The sequence below is a fragment of the Myotis brandtii genome, unplaced genomic scaffold, assembly GCF_000412655.1.
Source record: "Myotis brandtii unplaced genomic scaffold, ASM41265v1 scaffold131, whole genome shotgun sequence".
NCBI classification, from domain to species: Eukaryota; Metazoa; Chordata; class Mammalia; order Chiroptera; family Vespertilionidae; genus Myotis; species Myotis brandtii.
Genome location: NW_005354632.1, coordinates 4,881,405 through 4,895,258, shown reverse-complemented (window position 1 = coordinate 4,895,258; position 13,854 = coordinate 4,881,405). Strand labels below are relative to the sequence as shown.

At 61.1% G+C, this 13,854-nt stretch overlaps 2 protein-coding genes across 2 annotated transcripts; one reads left to right on the top strand and one right to left on the bottom strand.

Annotated features, from left to right (window-relative positions):
• The first annotated feature begins 20 nt into the window (after positions 1-20).
• LOC102246283 (cytochrome b561 domain-containing protein 1) lies at positions 21-1,725 on the top strand. The gene is made up of 2 exons (XM_005860057.2): positions 21-478; positions 1,042-1,725. The coding sequence occupies exons 1-2, from the start codon at positions 467-469 to the stop codon at positions 1,543-1,545; spliced, it is 516 nt and encodes a 171-aa protein (XP_005860119.1). The 5' UTR covers positions 21-466; the 3' UTR covers positions 1,546-1,725.
• Positions 1,726-8,980: 7,255 nt separating this feature from the next.
• On the bottom strand, positions 8,981-13,478 carry AMIGO1 (adhesion molecule with Ig-like domain 1). Its single transcript, XM_005860056.2, has one exon. The coding sequence runs from the start codon at positions 13,399-13,401 to the stop codon at positions 11,941-11,943; it is 1,461 nt and encodes a 486-aa protein (XP_005860118.1). The 5' UTR covers positions 13,402-13,478; the 3' UTR covers positions 8,981-11,940.
• Between the last annotated feature and the right edge of the window lie 376 nt (positions 13,479-13,854).

Sequence of the window (13,854 nt, the reverse complement as noted above, 5' to 3'; positions counted from 1 at the left end):
CGAGGGGCTGGAGGGGCTGGAGGGGCTGCGCGTGGGAGCCCCCGCCCCGGAGACGGAGTGGGGGACCCTTGTGGAGGGATGGGCCGGTGCGGGGTAGGCAGGGCTCTGGGTGCCGGGGAGGGGAGGCAGACGACGGAGCGAACTCCCTAGTTCCCCATAAGCAGAGCCTTCGCGGAGGGTGCAGGGAGGGAGGCTGCGGTCCAGTCTGGGGGGCACTGGGCTGACAGCTGCGAGGTGCCCGAGGGGAAGCAGGCTGCCCTGGTGTGGGCTTGGCCTCGTGGTTGCGCACCCTAACCTTGGCTGCTCCACTCTGCCCTGATTCCTGGTCAGGGTTGGGACAGTACACTGACCTGCCCCCGCAGGCAGATTCTTTGGGCTCCAGCCAGCCTCAGGGTAGAAACAATGGTGCCCAGCGTCAGTCTGTTCTCTTTGGTTCTCAGGTCTTTTCTCCTGGCACCCTGTATTCATGGCCTTGGCGGTGAGTTTCGGCTTCCGTATGCGGCTGATTGGTGTGGCTCTGTCCCTAGGGGAACATCCAGGCTCCAGAAGGCCCAGCCTTGCTAAGGCTCCGGGGTGGGGAGCAGGCCGCCTCCAGCTTTCCCTGCCGCCTTTGAGAGCGGGAGCAGGGAGGGCTGGGCTGTGCCAGGTAGTCAGTGGGGGTGGGAGGGCATGGAAGGCATTTCTGCACCAGGGCCTGGGAGGCGGGGTGATATACAGCCACTCCTCCCCCAAAGTTGGGGAGGACGTTTTTAACATTTGTTGTTTCCATTGGCCAAGAAATGGGAGTCTTTGTCTGAGGGCAGGTTGGGGAGGCGGGGGCGGAGATCGTGGACTTTGCATGTCAGCCTGAATGACAAGCGACTTCCGCTCAAGTGTAGACTCCCCATGGTGCCCAGCCAAGTGGGCCTGTGGGGCAGGAGGTCCTGGTGGGCTTCTTTAGCCCCCACCCCGTGTCCTTGTTTGGATATAAGTAGGAGGGCACCTCCCTTTTCTCAGACGCCCAGCTGGCCGTCAGGCTCACTGGCCCTCTCTCGTTCGCAGTTCTGCGTCTGCATGGCCGAGGCCATCCTCCTCTTCTCGCCTGAGCACTCCCTGTTCTCCTTCTGCTCCCGAACGGCCCGGATCCGACTGCACTGGGTGGGGCAGAGCCTGGCCCTCCTCTGCGCAGCCCTGGGCCTGGGCTTCATCATCGCCAGCAGGACCCGCAGCGAGCTGCCCCACCTGGCCTCCTGGCACAGCTGGGTGGGGGCTCTGACGCTGCTGGCCACGGGGGGCCAGGCACTGTGTGGGCTCTGCCTGCTCTTCCCCCGGGCAGCCAGGGTCTCCAGGGTGGCTCGCCTCAAGCTCTACCACCTGACGTGTGGACTGGTGGTCTACCTGATGGCCACCGTGACGGTGGTCCTGGGCATGTACTCGGTGTGGTTCCAGGCCCAGATCAAAGGCGCCGCCTGGTACCTGTGCCTGGCACTGCCCCTCTATCCAGCCCTGGTGATCATGCACCAGATCTCCAGCTCCTACTTGCCGAGGAAGAAAACGGAAATATGACTCCCTCCAAACTCTGACTCTAGCTGGCACCCTGGCCTTGGACTTCAGTGGTCTGTTTGGTGACCTTCAAGGGCTCCACTCCCGAAGTGGTAGGGTTTTTATACTCTTAGCTGGGCTGACGGGTGACTCCGTGGACTGAAATGGGGAAACGTACTGGGTGCAAGTAAAAGGTGATGGGGAGCTGGGTCCTGAGCCTCCACTCTGGACGGGAGACAGAGGGTTGGGTCCTGGTGGTGCCGCCATTTCTTGGCTGCATGCCTGATGGAGGGTTGGGTTCCTGCAGTTGTGAAAGGCAGCCGTGGCTCTTGGAGTCACTCTTGAGAAAGCACTTGGTGTGGTGGACAGAGCCCTGGGTCTTGTTCATAGTTATGGTCCTCGTAGGCTCTATTGTGTGACCTGACGCACGTCCCATGTCTCAGGAGCTCGGCTTCTAAATGACCTCTAACATCCAGTGTCTGTGAGGCTGACCTCACTGCACACCCTCCAGCTCTGGACCGGGGCTGGACCACGTAGAAGACTCAGGATGTGATTCTTACACCCATTGTCCGCTGACCACTCTGGAGGGACAGATCTGTCCTCATGGCCTGTCGGGAATCTATGCTGATTTGGCCCCAGACCAGGGCACGAGGGGTCAGGCACTGTGGAGGGAAGGGGGCCAGGTGAGGATCTCCTGAACTCCAACACAGCAAAGGCACTAAAGTCACTTTAAAGCCATGGGAGAGCCCTGGCCGGTGTGGTTCAGTGGATAGAGCATCCACCTGCGGACTGAAGGGTCCCGGGTTTGATTCCAGTCAAGGGCACATACCTCAGTTGCAGGCTCGATCCCCAGCCCTGGGCAGGGCACGTGCGGGAAGCAACTAGTCAATGTGTCTCTCTCACATCGACGTTTCTCTCTCTGTGTCTCTCCCCCTCCCTTCCACTCTCTCTAAAAATCAATGGAAAACTATCCTCGGGTGAAGATTACCAAAAACAAAAATAAACTTTACAGAGCTGTGGGCGAGTGGAGGGCACTGGTTTACCCAAACCTGGGGCTCCTGCCGGGCTGCTTGCCCCCTCGGGCTCGAGGGCTGAGGGCAGGGCTGTGCTCCTCCCCTGACGTCCAGTCTTGGTGGCCAAGTCGTCCTGGGCACCCCGTGTTTTGCCCTCCTTGGGCTCAGCTTCTTGCCTTAGCACATAGCTCTGTGCAGCTGTCCCGAAGCTTCTAGAACAAAATAGGAGCCCAGGCAGCGGGGCAGGGATCTTGTGACCTCGGAAAGGCCCCTCTTCCTTGTCACCCACGTTTTCCTCTCTGTCATCTCTCGCCAGCCCTTTGGCCCAGCAGCAGGGCTGAGTGCGGTGCCAGCTGGCACACGAGGGCCAGGCCCTCTTCCCTGCAGAGCCCCCTCCTGTTCCACATTGAAAGCAGTTCCCCAGACTGCCCTCAGCGACGAGGGGTGCCAGGCCGGCTCACTGTGGTCCATCCGGCTCAGTTAGGGAGAGGGGATCCCCATAGATCCTGGCAAGGAGTGCAGGCGGCTGACCCAGGAGAGCTGGTGTTGAGCAGGTGGTCACAGCTTGTGGGGCTCTGGGAGGCCTGGGGGGTGGGAGCTGGAGCTCCGGGTCCCGGGACCAGGGGAGGTGTTCCTAGGTGGCAGCATTGGGGTGTCCCAGGTCTTTCGAAGATTCAAGACCTCCTCTCTGGTGGCTCAGAAGCACGGAGTTGGGATGACTCCACAGCACAGGGACGGGACTACACGGGCAGAGGCATCCCCGAGGGGACTCCCTGGGCGCCTCCTGGTCACATGGCCTCTCCCAGGAGCTGTGTGGACCTTGAGCACGTGGGGTCACTGATCGCCTCTCCATCCGACACAGCCCGTGCTGGGAGTCTTGCCCTGTCTGCAGCGGGGGGAGGGCCGGTACGGCTCCCAGCTTCGCCTGAGCCCAGCCGGAAAGGAAAGCCGGCGCCTGCCTGAGGTGTTGCCTCCTCCCAGGTGGTTCAGGGGCGGATGGGCGGGTGGGCAGGCGGCTGACAGCCGGCAGTTTGCGTGGGCCGTGCCAGCTGATGTCTATTCCCAGCCCCGGGAGGAAGGGGGGAGCTGTTTATGTTCTGCAGGAAGAAGGGGCCGCAGCTGTCGCCTCTCTGACTGGGCGGCCAGGAGGGCAGGGGCAGGGGCAGAGGAGGCACAGGTGGTCTGCTTGGCGGGTGGGACTGCAGTGTAGGGAGTAGGTCGCCAGGAGGAGCCTTTGTTCCCTGCTGGCCAGATTGTGGGGGGCCTCCCTTCCCCCCCCCCTGCATTTCTCCCTCCTTCACCACCTGCCCTCACATCCTGGGCAGCAGCGGGACAACCATTCGCCCTCGGTGCCAGGGTGCCCGTCCTCCAGCGGGATCTCGGCGGCTGCCGGCTGCATCTGCCTCCTCTGCACGCGCTCGGCCCCCACCTCCCGAGCCTTCCATCTGGGGTATTAGCCGGGCACCTCGGTGAAGAGGCAGGGCCTCGGGGAAGCAGCACAGGGCTGCCCTTTTGTCCTTGGCCCCTGACCAAGGAAAGCTGCTAGTAGTCAGCCTGTTTACCCTTAAAAAAAAAAAGTCAGGGTGCTCAACTTAAAAAAAAAAAAGCATGTCATTTGCACAAATTTGCATATCAGGCTCACCAAGTCCTAATTCCAAATATGATTATATTCAAGCTCAACTTTGAGGACATTAGAAATAGAGGAGGTTTTGTATCCAGATCCAGGTGGTAATAGGATTACCATTTGGGGTTCAGGTGCCCCCAGCCCCCATCTTTTCTGGGAGCTCCCCTTCCCTGGAGCCCCACCATGGGAGGGGGGGTGAGAGGGTGCTTTTTTTGAATGGCAGTAGCTCCGTGCCTGGGGAAGCCTACCGGCCTCGCCTTCTTGGCTCTGCAGCTGCATCAAAGATGGGCTGGTATCTCTCCCAGCCCGGCCTCCTCTCTCCCCACCCCCTCATGGGGCAGACTACCCTGGCCTGCCCCTCCTTCCTCCTCGTCCCCACCCTCCCACCCCCGTGCAGGGCTGCAGAGCGCGCCTGCCTCTTGTTTTCCAACCTCCCCGTGGGAGAGCCAGCTGGCGGCCGGGCCAGGGTCTGTTCCGAGCTAATAGTAATCATTAGCTGAACGGTGCGGGGCATTCAGCTCCAGACCTCCCAGCACCGAGGCTGCGGCAGCCGTCCGCACCTTCCGCTCTTCCTGGCCTGCGGGGTGTCACCCCGGTGTGTCCCCAAGCAGGAGGGAGCCCTCGGGCAGTGGCCCCCAGGGTCCTCTGAGTAACTAGTAAGGCTTTTCACCTGATGAAGGTCAAGATGCAGGGGACACGTGCGGGGCCCCGCTGACGCTGGCAGTCAGTGGTGTTGGCGGCTGTGACCCTGACCGGCTAGTCCTCCCGCCCTTCCCTCTGTGTACCTGGCCCTGACCCCCGGCCTCAGCCCCTCCCGTGGCCCCTGCAGCCTCGGGGAGCAGGAGGCTCCCACTGCCCGCGTCTGGTTGGCAGAGTGCGAGGGTCTGAGGTGGGCGGTGGGCTGGCCGGCAACGAGCGCGCCTGCTGTCCTGGTTTCCTCCTCACACGGGTGTGGCCTGCGCCAATCACTTACTTGGCGACCCACCTCCCAGGGATGGAGTGAGGGCAAGAGACACTGGAAGGTTCTAAGCATTAAACGCGTGTGAACAGGTGGGGCTTCTCCGGCTGGTCCTTCCCCCTCTCACTGCCTGGCTCGGGCTCTGCTGCGTTGAGGGAGGCAGTAAACAGGGTAATGACACTTAGGGGCCCCGGTCTCCGAAGGGCTGTCACGCCGGCCACCGTGAGAGAACACAGATGTCTCCTGGATGCGAGGTCAGCTCCTGCCAGGAGCGCCGCTGGGCTGTGACTCAGCACCGGCCCTGCCCCGCCTGCTGGTTTCCAGTCAGGGCTCTGATGGGAACCGGGAGTCGGTTTTCCCCGGTCCAGCCGGGGTCCGGAGCTGGGTGGTCTCTCTCCTGCCACTTCAGCTCTTCCGATTCAGCTCTTCCGAGGGGACCCGAGCAGACAAGCCAGGGTGGGAGGGAGGAGCTGCAATAGACACCGCACTGCCCCCATCCTCCATCTCCCCCCCCCCCCCCACCCTTCCCCCCTTTTTACCCCCCCAGACCAGGTGCTGGAGACACGGGGCTGCAGACATGGCCCTGGCTGTCCACAGGCTTCTTGTTTCAAACGCTTGGAGTCACAGTCCCCTCCTCCTCGAAGCACTTCCATTGGAATTAACACGCACTCGCCCCAGGAACGCAGTTCTGTTTAAATGTTAAATTTGGGGAAGGATACTTCCCATTCCATTCGCCTGAGCACAGCCAGCAGCCTGCAGCCTGCGTGCAGCGGACAGAGAACAGAGGCAGGAACGACAGCCACACAGCGCCTCTGGGGCTCGCCTTTTATCTGAGTTGTTTTCTACCCGGGACCGGGGGATGGGACACAGTCGGCTCTGTGGGCATGGCCTCCCAACTCCCCCCAGCACAGGCACGGGAGGACGGAGCTGACCGGCAGGAGGACAGGGCCCTGGGGCCGCCCTGGGGGTGGTTTGAAGTGAACCGCCTCCAGCACCCGGCTCCACTTACAGCACGCACGTCACCTCCAGTCAGCGGCCTGCCCTGATTCTTCCCCAGTAGAATCAGGAGTTGAGAATCCAGTCCCGCCTCTGGTGGGCTCAGTCTGTACCCAGAACGCGGGGAGAGCATCTCTCTGTTCTGTGCAAGGCTCAGCTAGTCAACCACTGGCCTTCTGCTCAGACCCACACCTAGAGCCAACGCTGCCGGCAGGTGAGGGGCAGGGAGGCGGGGAAAAGCAGCACCAAGTTCTGTTCAGATACGATGCCCCCAACCTGTGTGCAAACACTCCGCCCTAACTCTGGGGTCACTGCCTCTGACCTTCCGTGCGCCAGCGCTGTGGGGCGTCCGGACACCCCTGCAGGGCTCCGTGGCCTGGCTCGCTGAGGACTGACCCCTCTGGCACGGGCCCACACTCCGGTCTGGGACAGGCACTCGGCTGGAAGGCCTCAGGCAGGTCTAAGTATCTTGATCACTTGATATCGTCCACCCAACCGTGTATAAGCCCGATGAAGGGAGGGGCTATGTGGCGGCTGCTTTCGCCACCTTTCAATCCAGCAGGCACCGCAGCCAGACCAGAAAAGCCCCCCCCCCACACCCCGCCCGGCCTCCTGCATGGGCCTGAGCCTTTTCTGTGGTGTGGGTGGGGAAGTGAAGCCTCGCCATCGGTTTCCTGGGAGATAAGACAAGCCATCCAAGAACCACAACTGCAGACAAGGGAAGGAGCTGAGAAATCAGGACACGAGAGGCGAGGCTGTCACCTTAGCCTCGTCCACTCCCTTGAGGTGCCACCTGATCGGAGCTGGGGGAAGGGCTGCAGGTGCGGCAGACAGACTCGCACTTCTCGGCCAACGTCTCGGCCAGAAGCTCGTGGCTGGGGAGGCGGAGGAGATGCAGCCATGGACTTCCGTGGGATGATGGAGGAAGGAGCATCAAAACTTCTCAGGCCCGGCCGGCGTGGCTCAGTGGTTGAGCGTCGACCTACAAACCAGGAGGTCACGGTTTTGATTCCTGGTCATGGCACAGGCCCGGGTTTCGGGCTCGATTCCCAGTGTCGGGCGTGCAGGAGGCAGCCGATCCATGATTCTCTCTCATCATTGATGTTTCTCTCTCTCTCCCTCTCCATTCCTCTATAAAAATCAGTAAAAATATATATTTTAAAAAACCACATAAACAAAAAAACTTCTCAGGCTCAGAGACAGGGCTGGGCACAAGCCAAAAAAGAGAGGGTTTCCCCCCTGCCCCCCCCCCCCGACCTGTTCTCTACCAGCTTCATCCTCTTGACCAAACTGAGCCATAGCAAAGCTGAGATGAAAAATGCTGACACAAGTAGACTGGGGTGGGGAGGGAGGCTCTGACACCAGCTGTCACTCCGCGGGCTGCCGGTGGGCGTGGCTGTGGTGTCTCCATCCCGCACTGGGCTTGCTCCTCCCTGAGAGAAAAAGACAAGGAAACTCCAGACAGAGGAGGGCTGCCCTCTGGTCAAGATTTTACCCACGGAAGAAAGCGGGTCGTTTTTCCAACTCGGATTCTCTTTCTTTTTTCCTTCCACCATCTCCTCTCCCCTCTGGAATCGGGCATGACAGGCCCCTCCCAGAAGTGCCGAGAGAGTGGCCACAGGATGCGCAGGTCAGAGTTCAGTAGAACCCGGTCCCCTCTCTGCTGGGCTCAGTCTGTACCGAGGACGTGGGGAGGGCGGCCCTCTGCTCTGTGCAGGGCCGAGGGAGTACACGCGAACTGTCCAGGATGATTAACCCGCCCAGCAGCCGAGCAGACCTTTACCCAAACTAAGTGGTCGCCATTCACAACGTGGAGATATACCAGTAATAAAACGGCCTGACAGTGAGCTGCCCCACCAATTCTTTCAACCCAGTCCAAGCGTTTTCCCATCGTGCCTTTCGAAGGCGTGTGCTAGACTGTAACTGAGCTCTGCAGGGAGGCCAGCCTCCGCCCAGGGATCCGGGCCGCCTTCTCTAACCGCAGGTCCCCCTGCACAGCGTTTTCCCATCGTGCCTTTCGAAGGCGTGTGCTAGACTTTAACCGAGGGATCCGGGGATCCGGGCCGCCTTGTCTATCCGCAGGTCCCCCTGCACAGTGGAATCTCTGAGCTCTCCGGCTAAGGCACCTGTGACATTTCTTCTGAGAATCTATGTAAGTTATGGTCTGCTGGCCCACACCCGCTGCCTGGTCTGGAAGGGTCTGTGAGCTAATACGAGTTTTTACACTTTTATATCGTTGAAGCCTAGCCGGTTAGGCTCAGTGATTAGAGTGTCGGCCCACGGACTGAAGGGTCTCAGGTTCGATTCCGGTCAAGGGCACGTACCTCAGCTGTAAGCTCCATCCCTGGCCCCGGTGGGGACGAGTGAGGGAGGCAACCAATCCATGTGTCTCTTTCACTCTCTCCGTTCCTCCCTCTCCCTTCCCCTCCACTCTCTCTAAAAATCAATAGAAAAAACATCCGTGGATAAGGATGAACATAAATAAGTGAATAAAAAAGTAAGTAAATAAATGGTTGAAGAAACTCAACAGACATGTGAAAGTTACATGAACTCCACATTTCAATGTCCATGAAGAAAGTCTGGAACTTTCTTCACATGCATTCGTTCATTCACGCGACTTCCTGCTGCGCGGCTCGGCCGAGTAGTTGTCACGGAGACTGTGTGGCCTGCAAAGCCCCGCGCACTCTGGCTCCTTACAGGGCCCTGCTGACCCCTGGTCTGTGTCGGTGCCTGGATGTGGATGCTCCCGGCGCCCTTACCCAGCCCTGAACTATCCTCTCCCTGCACAGGCCACACCCTCCGAGGCACAGCGAGCCCCCCGCTCCCCACAGGCTGAAAGGAGAAACGAACCAGTCACGGACTACGCCGAACAGAGACTCAAGCCAGGTTTAATGATGGTTGTCTAGTTGTCAGAGCCCAGAGGCTCCGAGGTTTGCCAGCCTGGGTACACACGGTGCGGGGAGGGGGAGACGGGGGCCAGGACGCGGGAAGCCAGCTTGCTTCGCCAGCAGGGCTACGAGGAAGTAGAGGTAAGAACACACAGAAAAATGAATCCGTCGGCCCTGCCCTCCCCAGCTGGGGTGCACCTTCTCCGGGCCCCTTCCTAGGAGCCCCATAAATACAACCAAAAAAAAAAAAAAAGGCTACACACAAACAGACTGTAGAGCCCTGTCGTACTGTCTCCAGGGACCCCTGCTTCCGGGGAGCCCTGCCTGGTTTATGGGGGTGGGGGTGGAGGGGTGACCTCTCGGCCTGTTCTTAGAATCAGACCTGGCAGCTTCCTCCCCAGGGTTTAGGGAGCTTCCATATGCTGAGTCCTCGGTCCCCCAGAGACAGCGACCGTGGCTCCATCAGCGGAAACCATGGGAGAGGCTAATCCTGCAGCCTTTGAGGGGAGGGCCAGGCACACCTCCCAGCCTCTCCAACCAGGGGGCAGAGCAGGGAGACGTACAGCCGCGGGCCTTTTCCTGTTCCCCAACTTGGGCAGGACTTCTGAGGCCCTCCTCGTCCTCAGGAACTCGCTAGAAGGCCCCAGAAGGCCTGCTTCATTCGACACTCAGCTCACTTAAGGCTGTCAGCACCCTAGGCGGCTCCTGGAGGGGTGGCTGCAGCGTGGAGGTGAGATCCCCAGGCTCCTCGGGAAGCAAGCAGGGACCCCTGGTTCCTCCAGCCCCAGTAGCAAACTCCCCACAGGTTCCAGAAACTAATCGGACAACCTGGCCCTCTCAGCCCGTCTTACCGGGGCAGTTAAGAGCAGAAGAGCAACTTGGTCCCCTGCAGTGTCCCCTGGGTCCTCCCTTGACCTAGCTGTGCACTTCTGTGTCATCTACTGCCTTCCGTCCATGGGAGGTTTCTGAGGGTCTGAAGACCTGGCCTTCCCCTCATCACTCCTTCTCCCAAGGTCCTCTCCTAACTCCAGGCCTTGCGGAGAAGTTCCTGGGTGCCATGGAGATGTGGGTGACGCTTCAGAGTCCAGAATTTAAAGGACAAGAGTTTATCTGGGGAGCCTGGCAGGATCACTGTCTCCTACGGGGCAGAGAATGGTGTGCGTGGTGTGGTGCACGTAGGCGGACCATTCGGAGACGCTTAGTGGGGACTGAAGGACCGCGGTCCCGATGGTAGGCAGGGTGCTGCGTGCATGCGGACTAGGAGCATGCGTACCTACGAGCATGCAAGTACTTGAGGGAGATGCTGCACCTCTCGACAAAACTGGGCACTAAGAAAGGATGACCAGCAGCCCTGATCTCCCCGTCCCCAATCTTCACAGGCGGCGGGGCAGTCCCTCCTCGCAAGCAGCCTCACCCACAGGCAAACGACACCTCTGGGAACCTAAGGAGGTCGGAGATCTGGAGAACGAACACTGGGCAGGGAAGCTGGGGAAAGAGAGGGGACAGACTGCGACAGACCAACGTCGGGACATTCTCACCTCCGCCCTGCTCATGCCTTTGACCAAGCCCAGAGCAGCCCTCTCCCAGGGCTTACACCATCAGAGGGGGAGTGGCCACCTCCGTCCCAGAGCGCTCTGTAGCCGTGGATGGAATGGAATGCTGGCCTGTCTTAGGTTCCTGGCCTGCCCACCCCGACTGCACAGACCTCTGAAAGCTCCCCTCCTGACACTTCAGTGCCACCGACTGTCTCCATCACTATCTCCGTTACGAGACGGCCTGGAACCTCGTGGAGACACAGAACTCGAAGCCATACTCCAAACTGCCATTCTGGGGCAAAGACCTCCAAATTCCAACCCATCAGCTACAGAATCCCACGCGTGGCTTTGCAGCAGGGGCGCGATCTGAGAGGAGCAAGGCAGCCCTGGCAACACAGGAGATACACACCTGGTCCCCCCACGACCCCTGCCCAGCTCACCCAGCTGGGGCCAGGCGTCCCAGGACTCTACCCTCCGCAGAGCAGCATCTGGGGAACCTGAGTCCCACCGGAGCCGATGAGGAGACGGCATCCCGGAAAGTCAGGTGGGACCAGCAGGATGCCACCTAAGAGGTGGCGGCACCTCCCCGTCCCGTGTGACGTGGCCCCGTCCCCGGCAGGCATCCAGCCATAAAAGCTCTGCCTTCGGCAGCCCCCACCCTGGCCTGACAGGCAGGTGCAGGAACCCAATGAGCCAACCTGGAGTTCGCGCCCCCAGACTCGTGCTCCTGGTTTTGTGCTGCACCTCTGCTCTCGGGAGGACCCCTCTGCGCCACTGGTCCCAGGACAGGGCACAGACACCACACCTCCCCTCGCCGCCATCTCTGACAGGCAGCAAGCCAGGCTCCTTGGGAGAAACGAAGGCATTGGGGAAGTCTCAGAGCTTGGGGAGAGCTATTCATTGAGGTCTCAACCTTTTCCTGACTCATTCTCCCAATGGTTTCCAATTTCCCCCTGGCCACGGAGTGTGGCTCCTGCGGAAGCTCCCCTAACACACCCAACCTCACAGGTGTGGGTGGGCAGAGAGAGAGAAAAAGATTCCCCCCAAATGAGTTTCTCTTAAGGAGCGAGGGATGACCTCGAACAAGTTAGGGAATCGGCTCTTCCCCCCACCCCTTCCTCACTCCCACCCAACTCGACACGCCCCTCCTCCTTCACCGCCTTGACGAATGCCGGGGCTCTGGGGAGGGTGCAGCATTGGCCTGAGGACTGATAGATCCAGATCTGAAAATCATGGCGGCCACACCCTGGTGGGGGCCTTGGCTTCTGTTGTACCCATGACCAATGCTCTCGAGGTCAGGGGGAACCCACGCCCTTGGGCAGCCAGCCCCCTCTTCCATCCCCTCCAATCCTTCAGGGGCGCGTTACCTCTCCTGGGGCAGAACCTCCCCACCACCCCATCCTGCTCACACCACAATGGGCGTGTCAGAGAAGACCGAGCTGACCGACTCCGGGTCTGACATCCTCCGCTGCCCCTTGCCTGTGGCCTCGGGCACCGGCAGGGTGTTGCCTGGCTTGAGCTTGCCATTCTGATCCTGCCCAGGCCCAGAAGGTTCCAGGAAAGCCACCCGCCGGTCAAAATCCTCCTCCTTGTCCCCACCGGCCATGGGGTCGTGGTTGGGTGTGGTGCTGAGCATAGAGGAGCTGAGGCTGTCTCCTTGGTGGCTGGCAGGCTTCTCGACCCCCCTGCACCAGCAGCGGCACGGGGTGAGGTACAGGTAGATGAGGACCAGGACCACACTGAGGATACAGCCCACCAGGGTGGTGTAGGCGGTGTTGAGGGTGTCGTGGTGTCCGTGCAAGGTGAAGTTGTACACCTTCAACTCCACGGACAGGGTCTCGTTGAAAGCCTCCCCCACGGCGAAGCAGGTGTACACGCCCCCGTCCTCGACCTGCACGTTCTGGAAGTGAAGGCTGCCGTTCTCAAACACCCTCACGGTGCTGTTGGCCGCCTCGTCGAGCACCCGTTCGTGGCTGGGTGTCACCCACATCTTGGCCATCCCCTGCTGCTTGGTGTCACAATGGATGGTCAAGGTGTCCCCCAGGTGGGCCTCCCAGGCCCGCTCCTTGTACTCGCTGCAGTTGAGGTTGAAGACGCTGTGCGGCTTCTTGGCGCTCAGGCAGTGCAGGTCCTCCTGGAAGTCCACCACGGGGCTCAGCTGCCGGCGCTGCCAGTGGGCGAAGAGCTGGTAGAGCTCGCAGGTGCAGAGCAAGGGGTTGTTGTGCAGGTACAGCCCGTTCTTGACCCACGCGGGCAGCTTCTGCAGGTCGGACACCGGCAGGGTCTTCAGCCTGTTGGCGGAGAGGTCCAGCAGCGTCAGCTTGGGGAGCCGGACCAGCTCCAGCGGGAAGCGGGAGATGAGGTTCTGGCTCAGGTAGAGCTTCTGCAGCTGGGCCATGTCCTCGAAGGCCGAGCGGTCCACCGGCCCGATGCGGTTGTTGTACAGCAGCAGCACCTCCAAGGCCTGCAGCTCGCTGAACAGCGACTCCTCCAGCGTCCGCAGCTGGTTGGAGGAGAGGTCCAGGTAGCGCAGGTTGGGGACCGGGGAGAAGGCCTCGGAGGAGATGAAGTGCAGGTGGTTGTGGCTCAGCAGCAGGGAGTGCAGGTGGGGAAGGCGCGTGGGGGTCCACTCGGCCCGCAGGCGGCTCAGGTTGTTGTGGCTGAGGTCCAGCTGGGCGGTGTAGCTGGGCAGGGCGTGGGGCACGTTGGGCAGCTGCTGCTTGGAGCAGCTGAGGATGTTGCTGGCGCACAGGCAGACAGCGGGGCAGCTGAACCCCGCCCGGCCGGCTCTGGCCACCTCACCGAGGAGCAGGAACCAGGGCAGCGGCAGGAGCCAGAGGCCGCGCAGGTCACGCGAGGGTTGCATAGTGTCACCGGGGAGGGCGAGGAAGGCCACCAGGAAGGTCTGGGAGGGAGTCACCCCGGCATGTTCTGGAGGGACAAGAAGGGTCTTTCAGTCCAGGCTGGGGGAGAGAGGATGGACCAATGGAGGGAAGGACCCGCTCCCCCCACACCCCCAATGGACTATAAGTCAAAGGAAGAGATGCCCGGCAGCTCCCCGGCTGCAGGCAGGGGCTCAAAATGCAGGGACAGAGGTGGACACGGGCTGCTGGGCTGGTGGCAGGAGACCTCAGGCGGTGCTGTTTGTTGCAGAGGCTGCCCGGGCCGGGGTGAAGGCGGGGTCTGCAGGGCCTTGGGGGAGGCGACGGGGAAGGTCAACAGGGCACCGACTCGGTAGGGGCGTCGCTCCGGGGTTGAGTCCCGGGCCTGTGGGGCGGGCTCCCCCCTCCGGGACCTCTGGTCACTGCACCTGCTCGGC

Bases quoted from the DNA above. Each gene is read 5' to 3' on its own strand.
- AMIGO1 (XM_005860056.2), bottom strand. From the start codon at position 13,401: ATGCAACCCTCGCGTGACCTGCGCGGCCTCTGGCTCCTGCCGCTGCCC.